Source organism: Pinus tabuliformis, chromosome Q (assembly GCF_031772625.1).
Source record: "Pinus tabuliformis cultivar Carrire ecotype Pingquan chromosome Q, CPIR1, whole genome shotgun sequence".
Classification (NCBI taxonomy): domain Eukaryota; kingdom Viridiplantae; phylum Streptophyta; class Pinopsida; order Pinales; family Pinaceae; genus Pinus; species Pinus tabuliformis.
In genome coordinates, this window is record NC_142296.1 from 478,837,027 (window position 1) to 478,864,626 (window position 27,600).

General features: G+C 41.6%; 1 protein-coding gene across 3 annotated transcripts in view; it reads right to left on the reverse strand.

Moving 5' to 3' along the window:
• Nucleotides 1-27,600, reverse strand: part of LOC149220266 (SMAD/FHA domain-containing protein) — a 291,504-nt gene that overhangs the window by 48,783 nt on the left and 215,121 nt on the right. For all 3 annotated transcript variants that reach the window (XM_089384735.1, XM_089384733.1, XM_089384732.1), the window contains 4 exons: nucleotides 15,596-15,797; nucleotides 15,318-15,368; nucleotides 15,130-15,228; nucleotides 14,948-15,007 (listed from right to left, as the gene is read on the reverse strand). In XM_089384735.1, the coding sequence (XP_089240861.1) occupies nucleotides 14,948-15,007; nucleotides 15,130-15,228; nucleotides 15,318-15,368; nucleotides 15,596-15,797 (412 nt within the window). The remainder of the gene's footprint in view (nucleotides 1-14,947; nucleotides 15,008-15,129; nucleotides 15,229-15,317; nucleotides 15,369-15,595; nucleotides 15,798-27,600) is intronic.

Here is a 27,600-nt window from a genome sequence, read left to right on the forward strand (position 1 = left end):
TATGGGTGCCAGCTTGCCCCATACAAACTCCCCAAATACCTCCCCATGAGGTTATTTGCTCTAGAGTATTATAGGCAAATAATGAACTCTGACGAAGTCAACTTTGTCTCAGCCAAGAAAAGGACCCAGTTCAAAGTAAAAAATCAGTTAGGCCCTTTCATTTGCAATTCTAGAGAAGCAGGGCAGGAAGCAGATCTGATTCTGCAACAAATGAAGTTCCAAAACAGTTTCATGTGGAGATATGACCCTCAAGGGTTTATGACCAAACTTAGACAAAAGGTCAAATTGGGGCCTTACATTCATCACCCCATACCAGAGATAGAAAGATATGCCAATCAATCTGAGTGGTTGGAGAACACTCTCATAGACAGGGATAGTACAAAGGTAGATGTTGAAAATACCTTGTGTGATTTAGAAAGACAGCTTGATGAAAGCTCATTCCTGTAGGTACCACAGCAAGAAGCAACCATGAGTACCCCTACAGTTTTGCAGACTCCTCAGAATGAGGAAAAGAATCCCAAGAGGAACAGAGAGGGAGCCTCCACTTCAGACATGGGCACATCCAATGTGTAGTATGAAGCCAACCAGAGCAAAAGATTAAGGCTCAATCCTGTTTCAAAACAGGAAGACACAGAAGGCTCAGCGGAAGTAACTAATACTAGGTTTGACATAAGCAGGGGCACAGCTCCATCTGGAGAAACACAGGAGTCATCTACCTCACACAATCAAATGTTAGAAAGGCAGCTCAGTGTAGAATTCTCCTCATTCAGTAGGCCTGCTGATAAAGATGAGGATATTAAGGACAGGTTTAAAGAAATCAAAATGAGAAATAAGAAACTGAAGGCACAGTCTTATGCACAGTATCTCAAGCTTACACCTACAAACCAAACCAGGTTGATGCCAGCTTTTGACATCAAGGAGGGAAAGATGCAAATGTCCTTCGTAAAACCAACTGTACAACAACCAAGGACATCAGCAGATTACAAAAAGATTGATTTTGAGGTATTGGCAAGGGATATTCATCCCATTGACCAAATTGAATTTCACAAACAGGCTGGAGAAATGATTTACTCCACCCTTACAAGTAAAGCCATAGCTGCCCATCAGTTGCAGAATTCATTGAACAATATCTCAGCCCAATATCAGTTAGAGAAGGCCTCCTCATAGGCCAAGGATACCAGAATCAAGTCTTTGGAAGACTTAGTGATTGAATTGGGACATGATCCCAAAGACATCAAGGCCACTGAACAACTGATCAAAAAGAAGAATGATGACATTGCAGCACTCAAAAAGCAATTGAAAATACCTCAGTTGTAGCATCCCCAGACACAGGAAGTCTTGGAAAACCAAACCAGACATGAAGAATTGATGGACTTGGTCCTCAAACTAAATGATCAGTTAAAAGAGATAGAGAAGGAATTGGACAGTTTAATCCAATTGAAGCAAAGTGATCTTGGCACTACATCAGTGAATGTCATCCCAACAGTGTCAACAGTTGTTCCTTCTACATTGGCAGCCTCATTGGCTCCCACAGCTCCTATGGCCACAGCACAACAGGTTTCAATAGAGTCTACATCAGCAGCAGGTACATCAGGTGAAGAAGCAGCAAAGTTAGTTAAAGCTATGGAAGAGATGTCCATACAGGCAACAGAGATGAATAAGTTGAAAGAGAAGGTGACAAGCTTGGAAACTGATTACAAGCTTGCCAAAATCATGCACAAAGAAGAAGAACAAAACGCTGCCAAAATGAGTGAGAGATTAAAGGCCATGGAGAAGGACCTAACACTGAAAGAACCCCTTGGCCAAGCCAAGGAACTATTATGGGTCAATATCATTGACTCTGTCAATGATATTTGGCCATCTATTCAAGTAATTTTGAACAGATAGATTTAATGAAGGTGGCTATAGAAGCCATCCAAAGAGTAAAAGAGGAATTAGGAGAAATGCCAAAAGATGCTACTAGAATTATTCAATTCCTTAATAGTAAAAATAAGTATGAGCTTCAGGAATTGGAAATAGAGGACAGAACAGAGACAATTTTAGAGGTGAGAAAAGTCATTTCCAAGAGAAACTTAATGTTAAACTTGGAGGACAAGTGTCAAAATATGCAAGTAGCCGTTGACAGATTTATGGCTAAGTTTCAAATTTTGAGAGAGAAAGGGTTACCCAGTCCCTTAGTAATAAATGACAAGCTCATGACATAGCAGGATTACAACAGCAAAATCAGAGAGCTAGCAAAAGAACAGGTCAGTACATCATCAATCAAGGCATTGCCAACAGGCAAAGTACTTTATCAAACATTTGAAAACTTGTTTTACCTCCAGCATGAGGTAAAACACTTGTTTATCAATAAGCCTACTTTTGCCAAGTACACCGAGGCAGATGAAATATATAGGAGGATGCTGAAGATCCAATTACCTGATGCTGAAACATGGGAGAAATTGACTGATTTACTGTGAGAAATATGCAGTAAAAAGGTTAATGTACAGTAAAAGTGAAACAGCCAGGTAAAAAGATGAAGACAGATCAACAGAGTCAAAGTGTATCAGTGTCAAAGTGTATCAGATGAAAGCCAAAAGTAAATGAAGATTCCAACGTGAAAGATCAAACAACAAGGCAGCATAAAGGGCTAAAATCAAACCATAAAAGCTAGCAGTGCCAAAATAAAAGGGACAACATGAAGCAGTTCAATAGTTGTCTCTATCTTCTTGCAAGAAGATATTTTTATTTCCTAAATTAAATCTCAAATTAATTTGAGATATTTTGTAATAATTTTTTGTATAAATACTTCACAATTCGAAGTATGTAGGGTGGACTCTATTAGACATTTCTATAGACTTTTTGATCAAGAAGAACCAGAAGGTTATTGTATCAGTTGATGAGCCAGCAAGCTGGATTGATTAATAAAGATCAGACTGTTCCAAGGATTCATGTGTTGAGCGAATATCAGACAAGTATTTTCATGTATCTTTGTCAATTTCTCAAAGTTATTCATAATCTTATATGTGTTTCAATCTAAATGCTATAACTGGAAATATATTTCAGAACTTGTTTAAATCACACTTTGTTTTAACAGTTAAGTATTTGAATGTTTTTCTCTGTAATTTAAATTAAAGAATTCTTAATTGCTCTTTAGTTTAAATTGATTTCATAAATAATCCACGTTAAAGGATTCTTAACTGCCCTTGATTTCGACTACCCCTGCCTTCATCATTCATTATCCAGCTCTGAGAACCCTTAACTGCTCTCTCACCCCGAGTGAAACCCTTCCACCCCTCTGTCTCAAATATTTGAAATACACTCTGCTATCTTGCCCTTGGAACACCCCCTTTAGTGAATTTATCCAGCCTTGCTTCCTTATCAATTGACTCCATAGCCCAATGGTCTGAAAGACATCAATTTATCCATCTGTTTAAGAGACCCCACCACCCAATTTCAAACAAAATCAAAACCCCTTGAACAATCATATCTAGCCTAAAACATCTTAACTAAAAAAAAGTTAAATTATAAAGAAAGAGCTCTCTCTGAGCATCAGGAAGGCTAGGTCCTGATCTCCAAAAGTGGATAGTGGTTACCTTTGGTTTTTCCTTCTTATTACTTCAAAGGAATGACTAAAGTGCTAACACCCAATCACTATGTTGAGGAATGTTATCTTCACATCCATCTGATGTATCTTCCATCCCATCTGTGCTGAAAGTGCTAGAATAGATCTAATTGAAGAGTACCTTGCTACTAGAGCAAAGGTCTCCTCATAATCAATTCCCTCCACCTGAGAGAACCCTCTGGCCACAAATATGGCCTTGTGTTTCTCCACACTCCCATTTGCTGCTTGCTTTACCTTGTAAAGCCATCTGGAACTCACCATTGACTTGTCTACTAGTCTTGGGACCACTTCCCAAACACTGTTTCTGATAATTGATTCATATTCCTCTAGCATGGCATCAACCCATACTGGTTGTTGCACTGTTTCCTCGAATGAGGATGGTTCAATCTCTACACTCTCACTCATCAGAGCCATGTAGCCAGTGTACTGATCTAGTGACCTCCTCTGCCTGTGCTGTGATGTGGGTGCTCCCACATTCTCTCTAGCATCATGTATCAATATGTCAGCCTCTCTGGTGCGCTTCCTTCCATCTCTGGAAGTCTCTACATGAGTGGGTGCTTCCACTCTCTGCTCCTCTGCATGTGGTTGATCCACATCATCCTGAGGTTCTTCCTTTGGAGCTAAAAGCTCCTCATTTCCATGCAACTGAAGCTCCCTCTCAAGGGAATATCTCATAGCCTTCTCTTCATCGAACTTCACATCTCTACGAACCATTGTCATCTTGCGAGATGGTAAGTACACCGATCGTTGTGAGGTGTATCAATGTACCCCACAAATATGCCCAACTCAACTGTTGGTTCTAGCTTTTTCCTTGCATCGTTGGTAACATAACAATAAATTGATGAACCAAAGATCATGAAGTGTGCCACATCTGGTTTCTTACCTGAAAAAGCTTCTTTTGGTGTACTCATCATGAGAACCCGATGAGGACTCACGTTCTGCACATATACAGTTGTGTTGCATGCTTCAGCCCACAAGTGCAACAATAGGCCCTGATCATGTAACATCGTCTGTGCAGCCCCCACAATACTTTTGTTCTTCCTTTCAGCCACCCCATTATGTTGTGGGTTATGAGGTGTTATTAACTCCCGTCGAATGCCTTTGATGCACAAAAGTCCTTGAATTCATTCGACACATATTCTCCGTTGTTATCGCTCCTAAGAGCCTTCACTTTTCTGCCAATTTCTTTCTCAACAAGTGCTTTAAATTCACAAAATTTAGCGAACATCTAATCTTTCTTCTGCATGAAGAAAATCCAACACTTCCAAGAGAAATTGTCTTCAAATATTACATAATACATGTGCTTGGTCATGGAGGCTGTCGAGAACGGTCAACACAAATCTGAGTGAACTCTTTCAAGGATCGCTTGCGCTCGACTATCCTTAACACGAAAGGTGCCTTTGGTTTACTTCCCTAATGTACACCCCTTGCATGTATCTCTCTGCTCTAGTGCACCCATGGGAAGTCCTATAGAAATCTGTCGCATGATCTTCAAAGCTCCGTGGTGCAAGTGACCAAATCTTCTATGCCACAACTCACCGATATCTCGTCTCTGCACCTTCTCTACTTTTGTGAACAAGGCAACACAATCTTCTACATCCAATTTGTAGAGGTTCTTCACCCAAATCCCGATCCGCTTCAATTATCCTGAGGCTATGTGAAAAAGGAAAGCCTTTCCCTTGCTAAATATCACATCGTAGCCACGGTCCTCCAACATAGCAACTGAAACCAAATTCTTCTTCAGACCCAGAACATATATGACATCTTTTAATGTGAGAGGAGAACAAGATTCCCTCTGAAAAGTAACAGTATTGATGTCAATCACACTATACCTTCCATCATCTCCCATTTCGATGTGCATCTGGAGGTCCTTCTCCTCCAAGTCATTGAAGAATTCTTTTTTGCCAGTCATATGGAATGAGGCTCCACTATCCAGATACCACACAACACCCATCACAGATGTCACCATGCAAGCAATGAGGGTGAAATCCAACTCAAATTATGAAGCAAGAGCTTCACCTGTCACTCCTCCTAAGGGCTTTGTTGTCGCTCAAAATGTATAGGCACCGCGACAACGACTCAGGTCGGGGGCTATCACCCTGATCCCCAACCTCTTCGTTTAAGTTGTCTCCCAACAACAGACTATTGGGGGTAGACCCTATGGAAATGAGATGAAGAAGGACTAGTTGGGAACCAACTAATCTGGGAGACACAATTGAGCGATCAAGTACTTGTTTAGATTTAGCAAGATATTAAGGATTTGAATAGATTTATAAAATTTGAAACCAGTGTCTTATGGAGTCAATACTCTTGCTTTACAAATTTTAAGACCAAGTACAGGATGGACAACTGTTGCTTTGATGAGTAACTATCCTATATGAAATGCAATTCCTAAGACTTACGTGAAATGCAAGAATCTTGGTTGATTTTACTTAAATGTCTATTCTAAGTATGTCATTCGATCATTGTCTGTATTGAGCCTAAACTTTATAGCAAATGGTACTGAGAAGTCAAGGTGAAGCACATGAGGGTGTGATTAACGATCCCTCTCCTTGAAATCTAACGTACCCAGTGTCTCCGGCACTGCAGCGATTGTGGCTCTAACCACTGCAAGGTCACCATTTTAGATACTAAAAAGGTTAGACTTCTCAAGAGAAGACGCAAAGGCATTCCTATCTCTCGATCAACCAATCTTATGCTTGGAGGTCGGTTACTAAATTCAAGACTAACTTAGGATAAAAATGCAAAGTGAGATTAGCGGATGATTAATGAAGCGAGATTCTTAAAACTTCGTAGTACTTAGTTTATGATTTAATCTAAGTTATACGCTAAGTACTTTTTCCAAGAAATTTGATAGATAAGCCCAATTACAAAGATGAATGCCAATCTTGGAAAGTGCCAACAAAGTTAAATATATGACTGAAGCAAAATTTTCACAAGATACACAATTTGCCAAGATCCAAGATAGAGCACTTATCTAATCTTCAACGAAAAATGCCAAAGACAGTTAAATTTCTAAGACAGATTATCTAAGAGATGCCCAATATGCAATTAGATCTCAAACCAGTCAATTGTCTTTAGATTACTCAATTTTAAGCGGATGGAGTAAATTATTTTCAATGCCACTTAGCTCAAACAGAATTAGCACATTTATCATTCACAAATAAATGGAACAAGAACTTATGAGCGAATAGAAAGTTAAATGCCAATGATTCCTTACAGCTATCTTCTTCACCAAGTATGTGAGACAAATTTTTCTTTAGGCAATGAGCTTATGTGTGATAGCAAGTATTCAAACTTAAATTCAATGCCCAAAAAATCTTACCGAGACAAACTGAAAACATAAAAATTTCAGAGTAAGTTTTCAGGACAACAGTTAATTTTAAAGGTGAACTACTTCTGTGCCAAATGCCTCTAACAAACCCAAAATATTCAATCTCTTCGAAAGCAACTTGAAATTCAAATGAAAGACAATTACACCATTGTTATGTTTAGATTTCAGAGATTGTACTTATGACAGCAGTCAAGTTCAGAATTTGTAAGAGCAGCAAGTAAATTATCAGTGAGTTTAAGATAACACACCAATGCAAAATATATCAAACAGTCCCCAATCAATTGTTTCTAAGAAAATGTTGAATATAGATGCAAATTTTTGTTATGATTAAGCTTCAAAAAGTAAAGAGACAGTCACTTAAACTCAGTGGTTATCTTTGTTAATGTGCTTGATGTTACTGCTTAAATTAATTAGCTTAGTGTATGGACAGTGAGAAAAATAGAAGTTAGAGAACGAAACCTAAGGCCCTAGGCCTTGAAGTACAAAAATCTTCCAGTGATGAGAAAATCTAAAAATCACCAACTTCTACCAACAGTTCTCTTCAACTTCAGTTTAGATCTAAATGGCAAAACCCTTATCCAAACTCGAAATTTTTTTGCAATTTTGTATCTTAGTGATAAGGGTGAAATATTATGGTTTCAAAGCCAAATGGCAACGTCAAAAAGGTGTCGCATTAAGGCTCAAAATAGGAATGCAAGAGGCAGTAAAGGGACTGCATAAAGTCTGGAAGGGATGTGTTAAGGGTTTAGGGAGAAGCGAAGAGGATAGACAAGGAGGAGGCAACGGAAGGCAAGGGACAGCGAGGAGGAGCGGAGGGTTAGCAGGGAAAAGGGAGCCATAGCAAAGAGTTAGGGAGGTGACAGTGTGGAGGGATAAGGTTTGTGGATGATGAAGGGAGGTCTACCGAGAGGGTAGGAATGAGGCAGCGTGAGGGATAAGGGTGTCATAGGCAAGCAGTAAGGCTTTGTAGCAGGGCTGCAGAAGAGGGAAGAAGGTGTCGCAGGGAGAGAAGGAGGGTTTGAGGGGCCGCAGGCAAGAAACAAGGAACTGCAGGCAGGGAGAGAGGAATGGAGGCAGAGCGGATGGGAGAGGAGGCCACAACAGCAGGAAAGAAGGCAATGGAGGCCTAGAAAAGAGATGCCAAAGAGGAACCGAGAGGGTTTTGAGGACTAATGAAGGTCTACACTAGGCCTGCAGGGCCTTAAAAAATTTGTCGAATGCCACGATTTTAATCAAACCCCAATTTTCTTCTATTAATGGAAAAATTTCAATTTGTAGCCCTGCAAACAGAATTTGAGACAAGATATTGCCCTCCAAGGCCTAGATCTGTCTCAAAACTCCAAAATTTCCTTGAATACTCTCAGATCTACACCTGCCCAAAATAAAAATAAAAGCCCAGATCACTCTCCTGAAATTTCGAACGTGTGGAGAGAGAAAGGCCCAGAAATCCGTACCCAATCAATGAGGAGAGAGAGAGAGGTGTGAAGATGAGTGTGTCCAAATGAGGCTAAGTCACCTTATATTTATATGCAACGTTAAGGATGAATAGACGTGATTGTTGAGCTTCTGAGCCTACATAAGTTTGTTGGCCGACCTTGACAATTTGACCATAATCAAAATAAATTCATAACTTCATTTGTACATGTCATAATCGGATGATCTTTAGATCAATCCTACACCTCTTGAAGAGAGGAATCCACGAAAAATATCAACTGTCATAAATAGGATGACCCATGTGGAGTTTGGCCTTAGTTGTCAATTTTAACACTCCCTCTCAACTAGGGAGAACTCCATCTGCTAATCCATCTACCAATCTGTACTATCTCTGGCATCAATGCACTGCTCTGCTCCGCTGAACTATGAAGAAGAAGAAGTGATCGAGAATGTATCATACCATTCTCTATCTCTACTGACCCAAAGTCAGTCCCAATCAAAGGAGAGTGTGTCATACCACTCTTACTGACCCAAAGTCAGTTCCAATCAAAAGAGAGTGTCTCATACCACTCTTACTGACCCAAAGTCAGTTCCAATTGATCCCAGATCAATATTGGTCATCCTAGCATAGGGAGTACGGTAGTACACGATACATCCATCGGTAGTACTATGGTCCCTATCCTCATTTCCCTACTCATTGGCCAGATGAGAGGTACTTCCCATGAGTCCCAGACTGCATGGGTAGGATGTCTCAGCAGAAGAAGGATGAACCACTAATCCTGCCTACATGTCGCTAAGCGGTATCGTAGGGGAACGCTGAACCACTCACCCTGTACACAGCAAACCACTAGGGGAAGGCTAAACCACTCACCCTGTACACAGCGAACCATTAGGGGAAGGCTGAACTACTCACCCTTTACACAACAAACCACTAAGGGAAGGCTGAACCACTCACCTTGTACATAGCAAACCACTAGGGGAAGGCTGAACCACTCACCCTATGGTTGCTCATCGCTCCAAGAATTACCCCAAGCCCCCTGAAGCTCCCAGAGCTCAATGTCCATCTCATACAGGACCCTCGTAAGAGGGTCTCACCATGACTCCAAGTCGTTTTCGAAAGGCCAAGAATTTGACCTTCCCCAAGGGCTTTGTCAGAATATCGACGACCTACTCATCAGTCCCAATGTGATGGAGCCTTATTGCTCCTCATTGTAACATATCTCTGATAAAGTGGTACTTGATATCTATACGCTTGGAGCAATCATAAAGCACAGAATTCTCTGATAATTGGATCCCACTCTGGTTGTCGCAGAGGATCACGGTGGTATCCAGCACATGTCCAAATAGCTCACTGAAGAGCTTCCTCAACCAGACAGCTTCACAGGAGGCCATACTAGCAGTTATGTATTCGACCTCGGCAGTGCTCAAGGCAACCGATTTTTGCTTCCTGCTCATCCAGGATATCGAAGCAGAACCCAAAAAAAAACAACATCTAGAAGTGCTCTTGTGATCCACCACATTGTCAGCCCATGTAGCATCAGAATAACTATGCATCCTCACATTTCCAGCAGTGTATCTCAGTCCATGAGTGATTGTGCCCTGAAGATATCTCAGAAGATTCTTGGCGGCAATCCAATGTATATGATGAGGCTCAACCATGTACTGGCTCAATGTGTTAACTGCAAAACATATGTCTGTTGAGGATTCAACCTCAACAATGCTTTCAGAGCAACCAAATGAGAAAGGTATAGCACTAGATGTGCTTTTTCGATCCATCACACTGCCAACTGAGCCAGCTTCAAAATATTCAAGGAATCTTAGATTCCAGCAATGTAGCTTAAATAGAATCACAGAGTTATCTCAATAAGCAGCCATTCAGTATATGAGGTTCTTCCATAGATCAACTCAGAGACTTCATAGCGTGGCATATCACTGATAGGGTGTTTATCAAGAACACCAGGGATGCAGACCAACAACTTCTCCATCTCATCAAACTTTTAAGCTAAGGGAGAAATCGACTCCCTCTGAATCATAGCTCCCTCTGAATATCTTAAAGAAGATTTCGATGATTGGGCCAGGAAGGGCTGAAAGAGGTCTGACATTGACTACTGCTCAGGTTCAATCATATTAGCATACAGAGAGGACAAGGGTACAACAGCCATCTCCTTTTCTTGGTCATGGTTAACTATTGTCATGGAGATAAGAATAATGGTGCTAGCTCAGACAGAAGTTGTTGTAGCAAATATCCCTTTATTGATCCAATTATTTTTTATTTTTTTTCTTTGAATTCCTCCAGAGACTTGGATACAGATTCAACCACCAGATGGTGAGGTTCTTCCTTGCTATCATGGATTGAATTATTTCAATCAAGATGCACATCCCCATCTTGACTAGAAATCCTCCCAAGTGTCTTTGCCACCACATCCGCCTCTGTACTTTATGATCAAAGGCCAACAATGGGATGCCAAGATCTTGTAACTGTTCTTTTAAGAATGAAGCTTCCAAATGTACTTCATCCAAAAGGTACTGCAATAGCTTGTGCGCACAGGAACAATGTAACAAAGTTATAGCTGACTGATAGACCACACTGTATCATGGAGATTGATGTACAGAATTCAGTCATTTAGAGATGTCAGGCAATCTTACTCTTGATACTGAGAGAGTACTTGAGAATGTCACTGAGGAGTCAAGCTGGTCTACTTCCAATTATATCTTTCAGGTCAAAGATACTATTATTATCAGGAAATGCCTTGCATTTTACAATTATGATTACATTTTGAATAATTTGAAGTGACAAACTGAAGATTCGCTTTGAAACTTGAAATATCTTCAACTGTCATCATAACTGGGAATTTTCATGATGATACCAACAAACCCTCCTTAAGATGATTGATAGGGCAACGCTACAGTCTTGTCCTTTTAGGCATTAATGCACACATCTCTGCTTAACTATAGAAGCATGACATAAGTGCCAAAACCATAATTTAAGGTATGTTGTCCACCGTCCTGTACTGATCTCTGACCTTGATTGCAAGAGATTCATGCTCAGGATTGTGACATAGGAGAGTTCAAATAAGAGCGGAATAAAATGGTAACTGTAGCTATAAGAATTTTAGAAATGTGACAAAACTTGAGAAACCAGACTGTCACAAGACTTTGGGCTTATTGTGACACTGCCTTCATGTGCCGCCTTAATGTAATCTCAGGACCGAATGTTTTATTCTTAAACCACAAACTTTAATTTCAAATACATACCTGTTGATGCATGCTTCAGAAATTCAGATGGCAGTTATGGATCGGGATTTGTAGATCAAATAGTGTGTATTCCTTCAATCAAGGATTCAAGCCCTATTATGACAAGGAGACCACAGATTCACAATTTCTCTGACTCATTTACAATAAGGACTGCTTCGGAAGTCTGTCGTAATTAAGGGCTAATCCATACCATAATTCTGAGCCTCAATGTTTCAACCACTGTCTCACCTAAGTGACATCAATAGAACTGCAGGCATATAAATGTAAGCTATTAAGAAATCTAAACTTTTCTATTGAAGCAAATTTCCAGAATAATATCAAGTCAAGTGAATAACTCTAATATTGATTTTCATGACTTGCTTCAGAATTTGCTCACAGCTGTAATGGCTTTGTCCTGGTCCCAGGATGATTCAGAGATCTGAATTAGATCCATGCCTCAAATTAGGTTCATAACTAAGGCTGAAAATATATCCCTTGGTCCTTGAAATAATCCAGTATGAGAATAGCTAATGAATGCCCTTCAATTTACTTCAGGATTCTGCTTCAGACTTAATGATACGAATAGTAAGTTCAGGATTTGAAGACGGCAGAGTTGAAGGATCTCGAATTGTTCAAAGTATTGAGCAAGGGTTGTTGCTTCAGAGAACTGCAACTTCCACCTTCAGATTTCCAGAAGAAGGAGATCATGAATTCTTATCAACAAACTTCTAAGTGATTGCCACTGTGCTGCTCCTTGGAGTGACTGCGGCAAGGGTATGTGAGCCTACCTAGCCTTCTCGGCCCACTCAAACAGTCCCTCCACCTGACTGTTACCTGCAATAAGGACTGCGGCCTCCTTTTAATGACAGCGGCTCAGAAAGGAAGGCCCTAACTGAGGCCTTTCATCCGTCAAACAATATGCCAACTGCTACAGGTTCAACTCCTACCTACGGCCTTAGGATAGAGGCAAAAGCCCTCACAAATATGCATAGAAGATATGTGTAACATGCCTCTAGACTGCCCAGCTGGTGCGGCTTCATCTCCACAGTAAACTCGGATGATTTGCTCTCAAAATGATGCCCTATCTCAAGCTCAGACCCATGGCAATACACCAGTCCTGCGGCCTTCAGTCTTGTGGAAGATGAGCCACAACTCATCTCAAAACAGCCCAGAACTATACCCATAACCTCAGCCTGTGCATCTGATTGTTACAGCCCCAAACAATCTTCAAGAGGTACTCCAACAACCCTCTTCTACCTTAGCTGAGTTTGCCTCTAATCTGTGGTCAAAACAGAGATTAACCCCTCCAAGTGCGAGCTCCAAAAATACTCAAGAAAATGTATGTAATGAGGTTGGAATCCTCCTCTCGAGACGTCGCTTGGGCTTTGTCTTCACCTCAGCTCTGATACCATGTTAATTTTAGGCAACAATGGTATGTTCTATGCTTTAGAGCAATTTTACTTCAATTTCTTTATTAGCCCAGTATCAATATTCATATTAGCAATCACATCAACATGATAATAAAACGCAGATAGAAAATAAACATAAACAGTAGAAGACAAGCCAAGACAAGAGGACACAAGATGTGGCACCAGCGAGGGACAAACCCCAATGTGGAGAAACCCTTGATCAAATCTTCTTTCAGTCTTCAATAGTTCAGCAGAGAGAGTTAGTACAATTTACAAATCTGATAATTTATAACAGCAGCAAAAGAGCCCTAACCAGAAAAGTCAATGCTGGTCAACAGGGCAGATTTGACCCTCAGCAAATTGGTTAACTTCAGTCAACTTCGGCCTCCAAACAGCAAGATAAAAGTTAAAACAGCCCTCAAAACAATCAAATTCAGCCCAGTCAAAGTCTGGTCAAACGGCCCACCTGCAGTCAGCCCTAGTTGTAGTCAACGCTAGTCAACAATCAATGTTTAGCCTCAATTTCTGTGCCCAGAAATGCAGCCTGCCCAAACAGAGGCAGCCCTCACAAAAACGCAGTCAAAGGAAGTCAACGTGTGATGGTCAACGCTTGGTCAAACTGTCCAAAAATTCAGTGCCCTGAAATTTCGGCCTCCTGAAATTTCGCTCTCCTAGAATTTCGGACATGTGGAGAGAGAGAGGCCCAGAAATCCGTATCCAATCAATGAGGAGAGAGAGAGAGGTGTGAAGATGAGTGTGTCCAAATGAGGCTAAGTCACCTTCTATTTATATGCAACATTGAGGATGAATAGACGTGACTGTTGAGCTTCTGAGCATACATAAGTTTGCTGGTTGACCTTGACAATTTGACCATAATCAAAATAAATTCATAACTTCATTTGTACATGTCATAATCGAATGATCTTTAGATCAATCCTGCACCTCTCGGAGAGGGGAATCCAAAAAAAAAATCAACTGTCATAAATAAGATGACCCATGTGGATTTTGGCCTTAGTTTCCAATTTTAACAATATTACTTTAAGAAACCTTGAAAAACAGGTTTACCTCCCAGTTGGAAATATGTCACAAAATATTCAAAACATGATTATCAAAAGCACACTAGTGTGTTGAAAAAAGAAAATCTATGTAATACTGAAATATGATCTATACATTGAGTAGACACAGCACAGTAACATGGATTGTAGAATCAGAGTTAGCTTCCCCTTAATCATAACAATTGAAGACACATTTCTTCTTAATTATCCTATTATAAAAATAAAGAATCTTTGATGAAATTGATAACCACCTTCTCAAGCGTCTCAGTGATCTCCTCAATGTATTTGATGAACATTCCTCAATCTATTTCAAATCTTTCCTCCAACAGTTTACAATATAAGGAAACATTAGAAAGATTTTGCTTAAAATAGACGCTTGCTCGAGAGACAGGTAGAAAAGACAAACTTCAAGCTGGTAGTACCAGCAACATTATAAAATATCTCTAGTCAAGGAAATATCAATGCTAGCGATCTGCAAAAATCCCTTATAGCTATAAAAGGCTGGGCCATTGTCAATATCTTGATTTTCAATGTTTCTAATGACAAACAGAACTCTATGATTCACTATTTTCAGTAAAGTAGGGAAGTATATTTCTTGCTAATGTTTCAGGAGAGTGAATTAATAACAGACAGAATCCAAGTTACCTAATAGATGGGAATGTAGATGATTTGCTTACTGCCTATTACATTCAATCAATTGATCAGGTAGAGTGCAGAATCTACAGCTTTATCATGTTATCCAATCTCACAAAATATGTTTGATGAAAAAATAGTTGATCCAGAGATACAAAGATATATTAGACAATCAGGATAAGGAATTGGGAAAGAAGCTCATGCATAATAATAGAATACCTTCAATCAAAAACATCATGCCTACCTTTTCATTCTCAACTTGTCTTTTACTCCGCTGTAATTCATGATCCTTTTCAGCAGCTTTCTGTTTTAGTTCAATATAGTAGTAAGTGCAGTGTCATATGATTATCTATCCCAATGTCATGGAAGCTAAGTGCTGCACATAAAGATATAGGAGCACTTAATATTCTCATGTATGATACATACTTTTCTTGCAGCAGCTGAAGCCAATTCCTCTTCATGAAGTTGCACTTCAAGTTGCCGCCCCCGTTTCTCTGCTTTCATAAGGCTTTCCCTCACATCTTCCTATTACAAGACACATGAAAAGAAGCTTTATAGTTTTGAAGATTCATAGAACATTACATAAAAAGGTAGAGTCAATATTAGAAGCATACCAACTTAGATCTTAAAGTTTCCATGAACATACGATTTTCTTTGTCAGATTCCTGCATTGTAGACAAAATTTTTCAAAGGAAAATCCACAGTAAGGTAATCGATGATAGATTACATAAGCACAGAAATATCAAAAAAATGCAGGACCAATGCATTCCAGATATAAGGAATAGAATGAACAATGCTGCATTATGAGACAATACAAAAATATGATGTATAACTGAAATTCTTTTAAAGACATTTCTCTTGATAAAAGAGAATAAAAGTTATATTGCTGCACCTGGAGCTTATTTATGACATCAAGCTGCTCTTTTTGTTGCCGAGCAGCTGCCTCTGATTGCCGCTTCAATTCCTCCAGTGATTCTGCACGAACTCTTTCTACAGCAGCCTTCAGATCTGCCTCACCCTTTTCTCTTTCATCCCTCCGCTGGTTTCTTTCTTCTTCCAACTGTTTCTCGTGTTCTGCAATTGCTGCCTTTTGACTGCATATATTCGACCATGTTAATAATTGTATTTAAAGCTAGAAGCAAATGTTGGGATATCAAAACCATGCAAAATTCAATAATAATATTCTGGATCCTCAAGAGCATATAATATTATAAAATCAAAAAAGGAATTTGGCTCAAAATATCCAAGTAGGATAATCACTAGACAAGCTAAGAATCCTTGCATGTTGATTCAGTGTTGTTGATGTGAAAATTCCTAGACTCGAGGGAACCCCTACTCCATCAAATCTGAATCTACTTCACCTACTTGATTTTTAACATATATTATCAAGTTATTCTTCTGAATACTGAAGCAAATTACTTCTGCAGCCCACACTATTTAATTATTTGATCTCATGAAACAAAAAAAAAGCAAATAAAAAGATACATAGGACACACTTATTTTTGGACACAATAGTCCCCGGAAAAACCCAATGCAGGAAAATCGGTGCAGCAACTCTGAGGGTTTTATTATTATGCAGGAGAAATATCTGAATACAAATCTAGGATGCTCATCTAGCAATCCTTTACAGAGAAACTACTGCCGGAAAATCTGAGTGACTTTTACCTCACTTCACACGGCAGAATTCCGACTGATCCGACACAAGACTAGCTAACCCCGGCTATTTCTATGTTGGCCCTGCGTAGACCCTGCTTCAGCCTTTCAAGCTCTGTGTCAGCCCTGCGTCACCTTCTCTACCATCTGCGTCAGCTCTCTCGATTGTTCCGGCAGTTTGAAGCAGTTCCGGCTGTTCTGCATTCTGCATTCTGCATCAGCTCTCCCGGCTGTTCTGGTAGTTCCCGGAATTGGGCTGTTCTGGTAGTTCCCAGCAATTCCGGGCAGTTTCAGTTGTTCCGACAGTTCTGGATTCTGCGTGACAAGTAGCTTTTCAGACTCAGCTCTCCCGACAACTAAGCTGCCTCTCTGCAACCTCTCTTTGCCTCTCTATTCTGTATTTCCCGGGAAGTCCTTCTCCCGGATTCTCTTTGCCCCTCAGCAGCAAGATCTCCCCCAATCGATTTTCCTCCTGAAAACTTCTCACCTCAGAAAATCGATTTCCTCAATCTCTCTGTGTGTGTTTACAAATGAACCTCAAGCGTCCATTTTATATTTTTCCTGTTGAGTCTTCAATGACCGAGACTAAGTCTCTAATCAACGACTAAGATTAAAACATGACTTGATCTGCCTTCTAGATCATTCTCACCCATATTTTGATTAATAGTCATTAATATTTTAATTTCCCTAAGTTTAGACTTAGGAACTCCATTAAAAATAATAATTATTTTAATAAAATACAAGCTGGGTGGATTTTCACCAAACGGTTTCTGGGTTCTTTAGAACTCGTGTGCCTTAGCTTCTCCACAGATTTTCAAGGCTAGAGTACTTCCGATGCTACCAAAAACTAACACTCCCTCTTAGCGAGGAAACTGCTTTAGCAACAATGTCCACCTGCATGTTGCTCTGTTTCTGAAGCGCCTCCTTTATGCACTGTTGTTGCCACCAACATTGTGCTACTGCTGCTATTGTACTACTGCCCATGACACTATCACTGCCACTGTTGCAAAAGTACTATAGCTCCCTCTCAAACGCTACATCTGCTATGCTGCTAGCACTGCCATAGCTAACACTGCATTCGCACTGCAACTCAGTTACTGAGAGAAGCAATTGAAAAACATCCAAAATTAGTTGAACTTAACTGTGTTCAACATAATACAATGAATGTTGGAATTTGACTGTTGCTGATTCTTACCCTCTGAATCTTCTACGTGTTGAAGTTTCTAAGTTTACTTAGTTAGAAACCCTCCATGCACTTTATCCGATTTATTCCTACCTACTTGTTATTTTCCTTAACAAGTTATTTACAATGTAAATACTGAAAATAAACACTAGTGCATGCTCAACATATTACAGATCAACAACTAAAAGAAACAAGAACAAATACACCATATGACACCATTATTCTTGGACTAATGTCCCCGGAAAAACCCAATGCGGGAAAACCAGTGCAGCTATCTGAGGGTTTTCTTATTAAGAAATATCAGAGTACAATTTGGGTGCCGAAACTGGCCTACCCAACAGAGAATTTCCTTGGCAGTAATAATTCTCGGTTTCTGACAAATCTACTGGCTAAAACCCCGAATAATCCTTCCGGTAGCTACTCAGCACCAATCTGCCCCAGAAACCCCAGTGTCTGCCCAATCTGGACTGCGTCAGCCTCTCTAGCCCAGCACTGGCCTTGCGTCAACGTATCTTGGTCTGCGTCAGCCCCAAGAGGCCCTACATCAGCTCTCTGAGCCTCTGCATCAACTACGTTGGCCCCTCTGGTGCTCTGCGCAGCACTTAACTGCCTCTGTGTAGCCCTACGTCAGCACTGGTTGCTCCTGCGTCTCTCTCTCTGGCTGCTTTGTTGCTATCCCGGCACTATCTCTGTCTCTCTGTCTCTTTGTACTCAATGCCCCTCAACTGCTCTCTAATCACTGATTCTATCTCTCTTAGCAAACCCTACTCTAGAGAATAGAATGACTGATCACTCTAATGTATTCTCTAAGTGACTCTCAAGCCTCCTCTTATACTTTTCCCGTTGACATATCAACGGTCGATATTAAGTCCCTAATCAATGGCTAAGATTAGATCTGGCTTGATCCATGTCTTTTGGACCACTCTATAACAGATTCATATTAATACACATCAATATTTTATTTTCCCTAAGTTTAGACTTAGGGACTCCATTAAAAATATTAATTATTTTAATATCTCCTTATCTGTTTAGAATATGCCCAAACCCTTTCTAGGCATTGGAGATCTCATGTGCCCCAACCTCTCCACCAAATTGCATGGCTAGAGCACATCCGATGCTACCCCAAATCAACACTCCCTCTTAACGAGGACTGTGCTCTAGCAATACTCCCTCACTGAGTATTACTCTGATCATCCGGCATCGGTACCTATGCTGATGCTAGGCCTTCCTGCCCAACATCCTCTGCACTGCTGCATCCTGTATTGCTGCCCATGGTTCTGCCACTGCCACTGCTGCATCTGTATGACAGCTCCCTCTGCATCCATGCTGCTGCTGATCCTTCTTCCCAGCACTGCATCTGCACTGCCCCTCCTCTCATCATGTTGCATCGTTCTGCCCACTGCTCCACTAAAACTCAGTTACTGAGAAGTAAGTAACTGATCTCCCAACTGACCTCCCTGTTGGGCTAGAAACACCCACTGATGCTGAAGCTCCCTCTGCCGCTGACAAGTGCTCCCTCTCTGATCTCTGCGCTGCTGCAACAACTCCCTGCATCTCGCACTATTGCACACCTCTTTGTGCCTTCCTGCACTGGTGCAACACTCCTGTGCCTCTCTCACTGCTGCAGCCTGCTAGCTCTGCGTTGTCTCGGGACTCCTGCACTATAGCTCCCTCTGCCGCTCCATTCGCATCCGTCTTTACCCACTCAGCCAGTCCTGCTACTCCTCGTCAGGGCTCCCATAGTAAGGTCTAATCCAAGAGGCTGGGTACCTCGAGGATCCTGCCCCTCATCACCCGTAGTCCACTTGACTACAGCTCGATGTCTCCCCACTTCCACTCAAGTGGCGTGTGTGCACTAATGGCACAATCATCGTCTGTCAGAACTTCCTTCTCTGCCCGTGTTGGCGCTGCCTTAGTCTCGGAAGACTCTCCCTTACTCTTGTTCCTTGGACACTAGGTCGCATAGTGACCCAGCTCCCCACAGTGGAAGCACTTGATCTTGGAGAGATCTTTCTTCTTTCGCTTCTCCTGCTTTCCCTCAAATGCTAGGGCCACATCTTCCTCCTGCTTGACTTTGATCCCCTCGCTGCTGTTACCTGTCTTCGACTGTCGTCTGATCTCTTCTTGGCGAAGCGCTGCCCACATCTGGTCCCAAGGTGGAAGTGTCCCTCTGCCCAGTATACTCTGGACAAATACTTCCCAGTCTTCTGAGACAACATTCAGGGTTGTCCTCACCATTAGCTCCTGATCCGGTGTCGCTCCTATAGCAATCAACTGATCTCGGATCTCATTCAGTCCTCTGAGGAAGGTGTCTATCGATTGTCCATTCTTCATCTGCTATGACCTCATCTGATTCTCGAGCAGCATTCTTCTCTGCACAGAAGTATGCTGGTACAGCTTCTTGAGAGCCTCCCACATCTCAAACGCCATTTCCTTCTCGGCTATATGTGGTACCACATGATTCTTGACCCCATCAAGGATAATGCACTTAGCCCTCGCCATTGCCTCCTCATACCTGTCATTATCATTGGGGTCGACTGGGACATCAATTACCTTTAAGGCAAAGTTTTTGACACGATTCCCGTCAAGCACGAATAAGATTCTGGCCTTCCAGACTGCGAAGTTCGATGCTCCGTCCAGTCTATCCTGGACTCTTACCCCGTGTAGTGCCATGATGCTCCTCTACTTCCTTCCTGGAAGTTCTCTATTCGACTCCTTTGAGTCTTTACTTCTCGTCTGGAAGTCTCTTCTGGACTCCCTTTTTGTCCTGATTTCCCTCCTGGAAATCGTTCTGTCGCTTGTCGAGATGCCCCCTATTTTGATCGTCTTGTGCAACTGCACTACTGATCCAGGGTCCTCGGCTAGAAACCCTCGGTAACAACTCCTCTAGCGCTGCTCTGTCAGGTACTGTTCTAATTATAGTACCTCACCAGCTCCACTCTGCAATATTCCTGTAGCCTTCTAGACCCCAGCAATTGCCTCTGTGAATTGCGTCAGACCCTCTCTGCCTCACGCTGGCCCTGCGTCACCCCGGATGGGTCTGCGTCAGCCCTGAGATGCCCTGCGTCAGCCCTCTGACCCTCTGCATCAGCAACGCTAGGCTCTCTGAGGCTCTGCGCAGCTCCCGGCTTCCTCTGTGTGGCCCTGGCTGGCTCTACGTCACACTCCTTGGCTTCTGCATTGCTAGAAATAGCTCTTGTCACCTCGGGACAGCAGTTTTCTGCTGCTATTGCTCCGCTCGGCTGATGTCTTTTAGTCCTCCTGTGATCTGCAATCACGCTCTGATACCATGTTGAAGTTTTTAAGTTTACTTAGTTAGAATCCCTCCATGCACTTTATCTTATTTATTCCTACCTACTTGTTATTTTCCTTAACAAGTTATTTACAATGTAAATATTGAAAATAAACACTAGTGCATGTTCAACATATTACAAATCAGCAACTAAAAGAAACAAGAACAAACACACCATTATTTTTTGACTAATGTCACTGAAAAAACCCAATGCAGAACAACTGGTGCAGCTATCTGAGGGTTTTCTTATTAAGCAATATCAGAGTACAATCTAAGTGTCGAAACTGGCCTACCCAACAGAGAATTTCCTTGGCAATAATACCTCTCAGTTTCTGACAAATCTACTAGCTGAAACCCCGAATAATCCTTCCGGCATCTACTCGTAACCAATCTGCCACAGAAACCCCAGCGTCTGCCCAATCTGGACTGCGTCAGCCTCTCCTAGCCCAACGTTGGCCCTGCGTCAGCCCCAGGAGACCCTGCGTCAGCTCTCTGAGCCTCTGCGTCAGCTACGCTGGCCCCTCTGGTGCTCTACGCAGCACTTAGCTGCCTCTGCATGGCCCTGCGTGAGCACTGGTTGCTCCTGCGTCTCTCTCTCTGGCTGCTCTGCTGCTATCGTGGCACTATCTCTGTCTCTTTGTCTCTCTGTACTCAATGCCCCTCAGCTGCTCTCCGATCACTGATTCTATCTCTCTTAGCAAACCTCGCTCTAGAGAATAGAATGACTGATCACTCTGGTGTATTCTCCAAGTGACCCTCAAGCCTCCTCTTATACTTTTCCTGTTGACATATCAACGGCTGAGATAAAGTCCCTAATCAACGGCTAAGATTAGATCTGGCTTGATCCATGACTTTTGGACCATTCTAACATAGATTCATATTAATACACATTAATATTTTATTTCCCTAAGTTTAGACATAGGGACTCCATAAAAAATATTAATTATTTTAATATCTCCTAATCTGTTTAGAATCTGCCCAAACCCCTTCTGGGTATTGGAGTTCTCATGTGCCCCAACCTCTCCACCAAATTTCGTGGCTAGAGCACATCCGATGCTACCCCAAATCAACACTGCGTTGCTGCTGACTCCTTCACTGCTACCAACCTTGCTTTTCACTGATCAGTTTCTGGTCCCCAGCTACTGCTTCTGTCCTCCAAACACTCTACTGCATCATCTGACACTAAGTCCATCTCGCTACTGTTGAATTTCGGGCTCCCATAGCAAGGAATTAATCCAAGAGGTGGACTCCTCAAGGATCCTGCCCACATGTAGTCCTCCGACTACATCTCAATATCGCCCGATCTCCCTCTTGGAGATGCGTGGGCACTCAAGCCAAACTCATCCTCATCAATCTTTGTTGAAGTAGCCTTAGGATCATGTTTCTCATCCTTATCCTTTTTCTTCAAAGGACAATGGGATGCATAGTGGCCCATCTCGCCACAACTGAAACATTTCACCTTCGAAATGTCCTCCTTTCGCTTCGGCTTTTGCTGTCCCTTCGATGCTAGAGCTGCATTCTCCTCCTCCTCCTTCATCTTTGTGCCACGCCCACTGCTGCTACTAAGGTTGACCTTCACTAGGTCCCTCCTTAACTCTTTTTGTTGAAGAACCGCCCACATCTCCTCCCATGAAGGTAGTTTTTCTCTGCCCAATATGCTTTGGACGAAAACTTGTCATTCATTCAAGTATCCATTCAAGGCTATCCTCGCCATCGCGATTGGCTGAGGAATGGATCCTGTTAGTGTCAGTCTTTCCAGCCTTCCTCCAGTGATCAAATATGCTCTTACAAAGTGATTTTGATGTGTCAAGGTCAAATTTTGTCATTTCAGTGAGTCTTCAAGCAAAATTTGGTCACTAAGCATTAGGTCTAGGGTTTGCTTTCACACTTTTCAAAGTTGTCCAAATGTCAGTCCATGTCATCATTCAGCTGAGCCTATCATCATTCAGAGGGTTGCTATCATCATATTAGGTTCCATTGGGTCATGTTACACTTTATTCATGCTTCAGTTGTGCCTAGGCAAGGTCATTTCCCTCTCCTAGGGTTTTGAAGGCAATTTCTCTTGGATGGTCAAATCACCGGCAAAACTTGTTTCCTCATGTTCATACACCTTCCCCTATCCTTAAAGTACCTTATCAAACACTTCTCATCCCTTAGATCCGCCAAATTCCTCATTTTTGCACAAACCCTAGTTTCTGGCTACAACCTGGCAATTTTCTAGGTTGGGCCTGTGTTTTGCCCTTTTGGACCCCTTCCCCTCACTCAATCTCTGAGATTCCACTTTCCCCTGCCTCCTAACATCCCTCCCTACTTCCAAAAATTTCCCCAAGAATTTAGAAGCCCCCTATTCCCTTCATTTCGCTCCATTTCGACAAAATTCCTTGTTTCACACATCGGGAGAAGTCGCACTCAAATGATGTTCCAGAGCAATAAAAGATGAATTTTGGAAAACTGAGAGAGGTTTTTGTCCACAACATGCCAAGGAAGAAAAACCTCCTTCACTTTTTGCACAGGTGTCATGGTTTTAAAGAAATGTCAAAACTACCGGCGAGAACGAAGGTGCTCCAAGGACGGTTGGCCAAAGCACAAAAACGAAGGAAAACGCTCGATCCACTCCAAATTTTGGCCAAAGCCTCTTTCACTGAGCATGGTACTTGATTGGGGACTCCCAGCGCAAATTTCAAGAAATTTGGAGAAAATTTTGTCATTTGTGAATTTTTTATGCCAATTGCAAGTTTTCTCCATTAACGGGTCTCACCCCCCGCGCGACCCTTCATCATGGCAACTCCATTTGACAAAAACTCAGCATTTCCAGATTTGTCATGCAAAGTTACACATGCTCATGGATGGACTTGAGATTTGGTGAAGTTTTGGGCCTCCAGAAAGTCAAAAAAACTAGCAAAAAATGACTTTCTGCCACTTTTTTGAACTGCAGAAAGCAGTGTTGGGAGATTTGATTTTTGACAGGGCAAATGAACTCCAAATTCAAAAATTCCAGTTGGGTTGGAAAGTAGACTCACAGACCTTTCCAACAAGCCTACTCTTGCCCAATTTGGACACCTGCAAGTGCCCCAAGAGTGGCTCCAAAGGCGCGCGACCCGTCAGGCAGATTTTTCCAAAATGCACTATACAGCTCAGAAAAACGCAGTTTGACCCAGTTTGACTTTTTGGGGTGGATTATGATTCTCTTTGATGTAATTATTGTACTTTTAAGACACTTTTACTCTTATGTAACACTTCTAGAAGATTCATTCATGAAGAGGGTGAAAATTAAATGAATGAATTGGTTTCCTAGCTTATAGAGGCAAGTTGTTTTGACTACCTAGTTTGTAGTGCTTAGTTTAGAAGTGGTTGAAACAGCTCCTAGGATAGTGAGCTCGACCCATGGAGGCAGGGAAGAGGTTAGATGATCTATATTATGTACTTTCTTGCTCATTTTCATGGTTGGACTCTTGAGGGAGAAGCTATCATTGTATTATTCACTGTATCTCTGCAATTTTTGGCTAAGGAAGACCAGGGTTTTGCAGTGCTTTTTGGGATTCTTGTGGTTTCATGTATTGATGGTGTGTTTCTCTATGTACTTGTAAGTGTGTTATGTGAATCATTTCCTTTCTTTTCCTTCTGCACATTAAACAAATGAAGTGTTAAAGTAGAATTCATCACTGTCATGCTCTGCTTTTAAGTTTGTTTAATTTCAATGTTTTCTACTGTTTAAGGAGAATTCAAAGTTATTGTTTGCTCTCCTTAGCTCCTCACCTGTCTTTCTCATCCATTCACCTCAATCTAAGGCATCAACACTGTCTCCTATCTCGCCCCCAAAGAACCCCCTGCAGAAACTGTGTCCAATCCCCGCACCCAAAATTGCCATCCCCTCAATTTGCCACCAAAAACCCTAAAAACACCAAAACAACCTTTTTGATCAGTTTACTAGCCTAAAATCAGTGTTACCCTATTGGTCATCTCATCCATTGAAGATCTCACCGAGATAGACCGGAGAGAGCCTTCTCCCGCCCCGTAGGGCTAGCTACGAGGCGAAGTGGTTTGATGTTGCCTTGAGGTTTACCTTTCTCAGCCTGAGGTGAAATTTCAAGCGCTAACAAATCCCATTGCAGCAAGCTGGTCTCTAGTGTCCTGAACACACTGAAGATAGAGGTTCACCCCTTCTCCTTTCTACATCAAACTCTGTTGCAACTTCCACTCCAAATACATCTTTCATTGTTCGGAAGAGCCTTCATACAGAGAAGATAAGGCTTCCCACATCTCTTGGGTTGTATCCTTGCCCTGCAAGTGTGAGACCACATGATCTTGAACTCCATCGAGAATGAGCCTCTTTGCCTTCCCCTGCTCGACCTTGTACTTCTTTTGATCGTTGTCAGCAGGAACAGCTACAACACTTTTGACGTAGGCCTCGAGATCATATTCCTCCCGAACAGCTCAAATTTCGGTCTTCCATATGACATAGTTGGAGGCTCCGTCCAACTTGTCCTGATCTCTGAGCCCATGTGATGCCATCTCACCCAAATGTCGAACTGACTCCTCTAGTCACTGCTCAGCTGCTCAAAAAGTGAGAAATTCAAACTTTCTGGCAGAAAGTTCTCTAAGGAGAAAATTCCCCTTCTACGTGTCTTTGTTCTTTTCCAGTGGATTTCTGCCCCAGCAGAAACTACGCCCTTCAAGCACTGTGCTAAGGCTCTGTGTCACTCCCTCTGTCTCTGCAAACTCACGAACTGAAAATCGTACCTCTATGTTGTCTCACTCAGAGAGAGATTTCCTCGGATCTGCTTCCCGGCAAGGACTATGCAATCCCTTCAAGGGGATTTGAATTGTTGCCAAGTGCAGCTTTTGGCCTCTCTGCTCAGCATTGGATCTGCTCTTCCTGTTCCAAAATCAATGCTCTGATACCAAGTGAAAACTCCTAGACTCGAAGGAACCCTTACTGCAGTAAATCTGAATCTACTTCACCTACTTGATTCTTAACATATATTATCAAGTTATTCTTCTGAATACTAAAGCAAATTAATTTTGCAACCTACACTAATTAATTATTTGATCTCATGAAATAGAAAACAGAGCAAAGAACAAGATACATAGGACACTTATTTTTGGACACAATATTCCCCGGAAAAACCCAATGCGAGAAAACTGCGCAGCAGCTCTAAGAGTTTTATTATTATGTAGGAGAAATATCTGAATACAAATCTGTTGAGAAATCTTAAAGGGCTTGAGAAGTTAATGATTTCTCTATATTGGTAACTGCTTGTGAAGTAAATTTTCCTTTAGATTTATTCAAACAACATCTTTTAAATGTTAGTAATTATCAACTTCATCAACCAGCTACCATGCATGATAAACAAAAAGAACAAAGACACAAGATATAGGCAGCAGCCAGGGCAAAACCTCTCCAAACTTGAGAGGAAAACTCACGGTAATTCTTCTTATAGTTTCTTCTCTTGACAAAATTTCCAAGACCAATACAAAGACCCTTAAGACCAAGTGACTCCAAGATCAAGGCTAGAATCTTCTCTTACTGTTGTCCTCTGATTAGCTGCAACATGAATCAGATCTGCAACTGTAGATGGTAGGCTCAGCTCTCTTGTCCTTTCCTTCTTCCTCCTATCTCCTCTTACATGGAAGAGATCACTTATCAAACTGTTGTCTTCAAGACAATATGACTTCTTGACTTGGATTGTTTTGCTGCTATTACTGCAGTTCTGAAGATGATACTTCTCCTTAGAACGTGAGGGCTTACAAATACTTGAAGCCTCTTCTATCCCTTCGCATGGCTTGGGTATTTCCTTTGATACACAACCGAGTTCTTTCAAACTTGCATCAATCTACTTTCATGAGGAATGCACAGGTCTGTCATGCAGCACTAACTATGACCAGAACCCTTCCCCGTGCGGAGGATTTAGGGCTTTCCTAGCTCTCCCATAGCCTCGCTTATCCTGCGTTGTTCCTCGAATAATTCGGCCATTCAGATAGACTCAAGACCGAGTAATTTTTCTTGTCAAACAGAGAAAATAGATATATGCCCTAGATTCGTACGTGAGCGAGTATCTCTGCGACTATCCTTTCTACGGCTCCTTCACCCTTACTTCGCACTTCTAACCAATCTTCTTCGCATACGAAAGGGACCCAATACATGTCTTGAGATGGTGTATTCAAATGGGTGAGGATAGTGCTATATTTATAGCGTATGAGGGTTGTTCATTAAGCCAACATGTCATCCCTTTAAGCCGACGTGAACATGGTGTGAAGTCGACGTGAACATTCATATATAAATATATATTTATGCCGAAAATATTTTTCTTCTTTTATATTCCTTGGAGGAACCAATTGTAAGCCTTTTATTCTTGCCTTTGAAGGAGTTTTTGCCACATGATTTTAACCTTGATCTTGGAGTCATACTTGTACATTTCAAGTGTAAACATTAATGACACAACCTATCACCTAGAGCTCAAAATGAGAGCTACAAAGATAAATACATTTTGATCATGAAACCCATGATTCAAGTTTACACAATATTTTGCTAGATATTATTTACATCAGTAACTTGTGTCATTATGAAGACTGAACCTAGTTACACTTTCTTCAGCAAAATCTAGGATGCTCATCTAGCAATCCTTTACAAAGAAAATACTGCAGGAAAATCTGAGTGAGTTTTACCTCACTTCACCCAGCAGAATTCCGGCTGATCCGACACAAGACTGGCTTACCCCAGCTATTTTTGCGCTGGCCTTGTGTAGGTTTTGTGTCAGCCCTACATCAC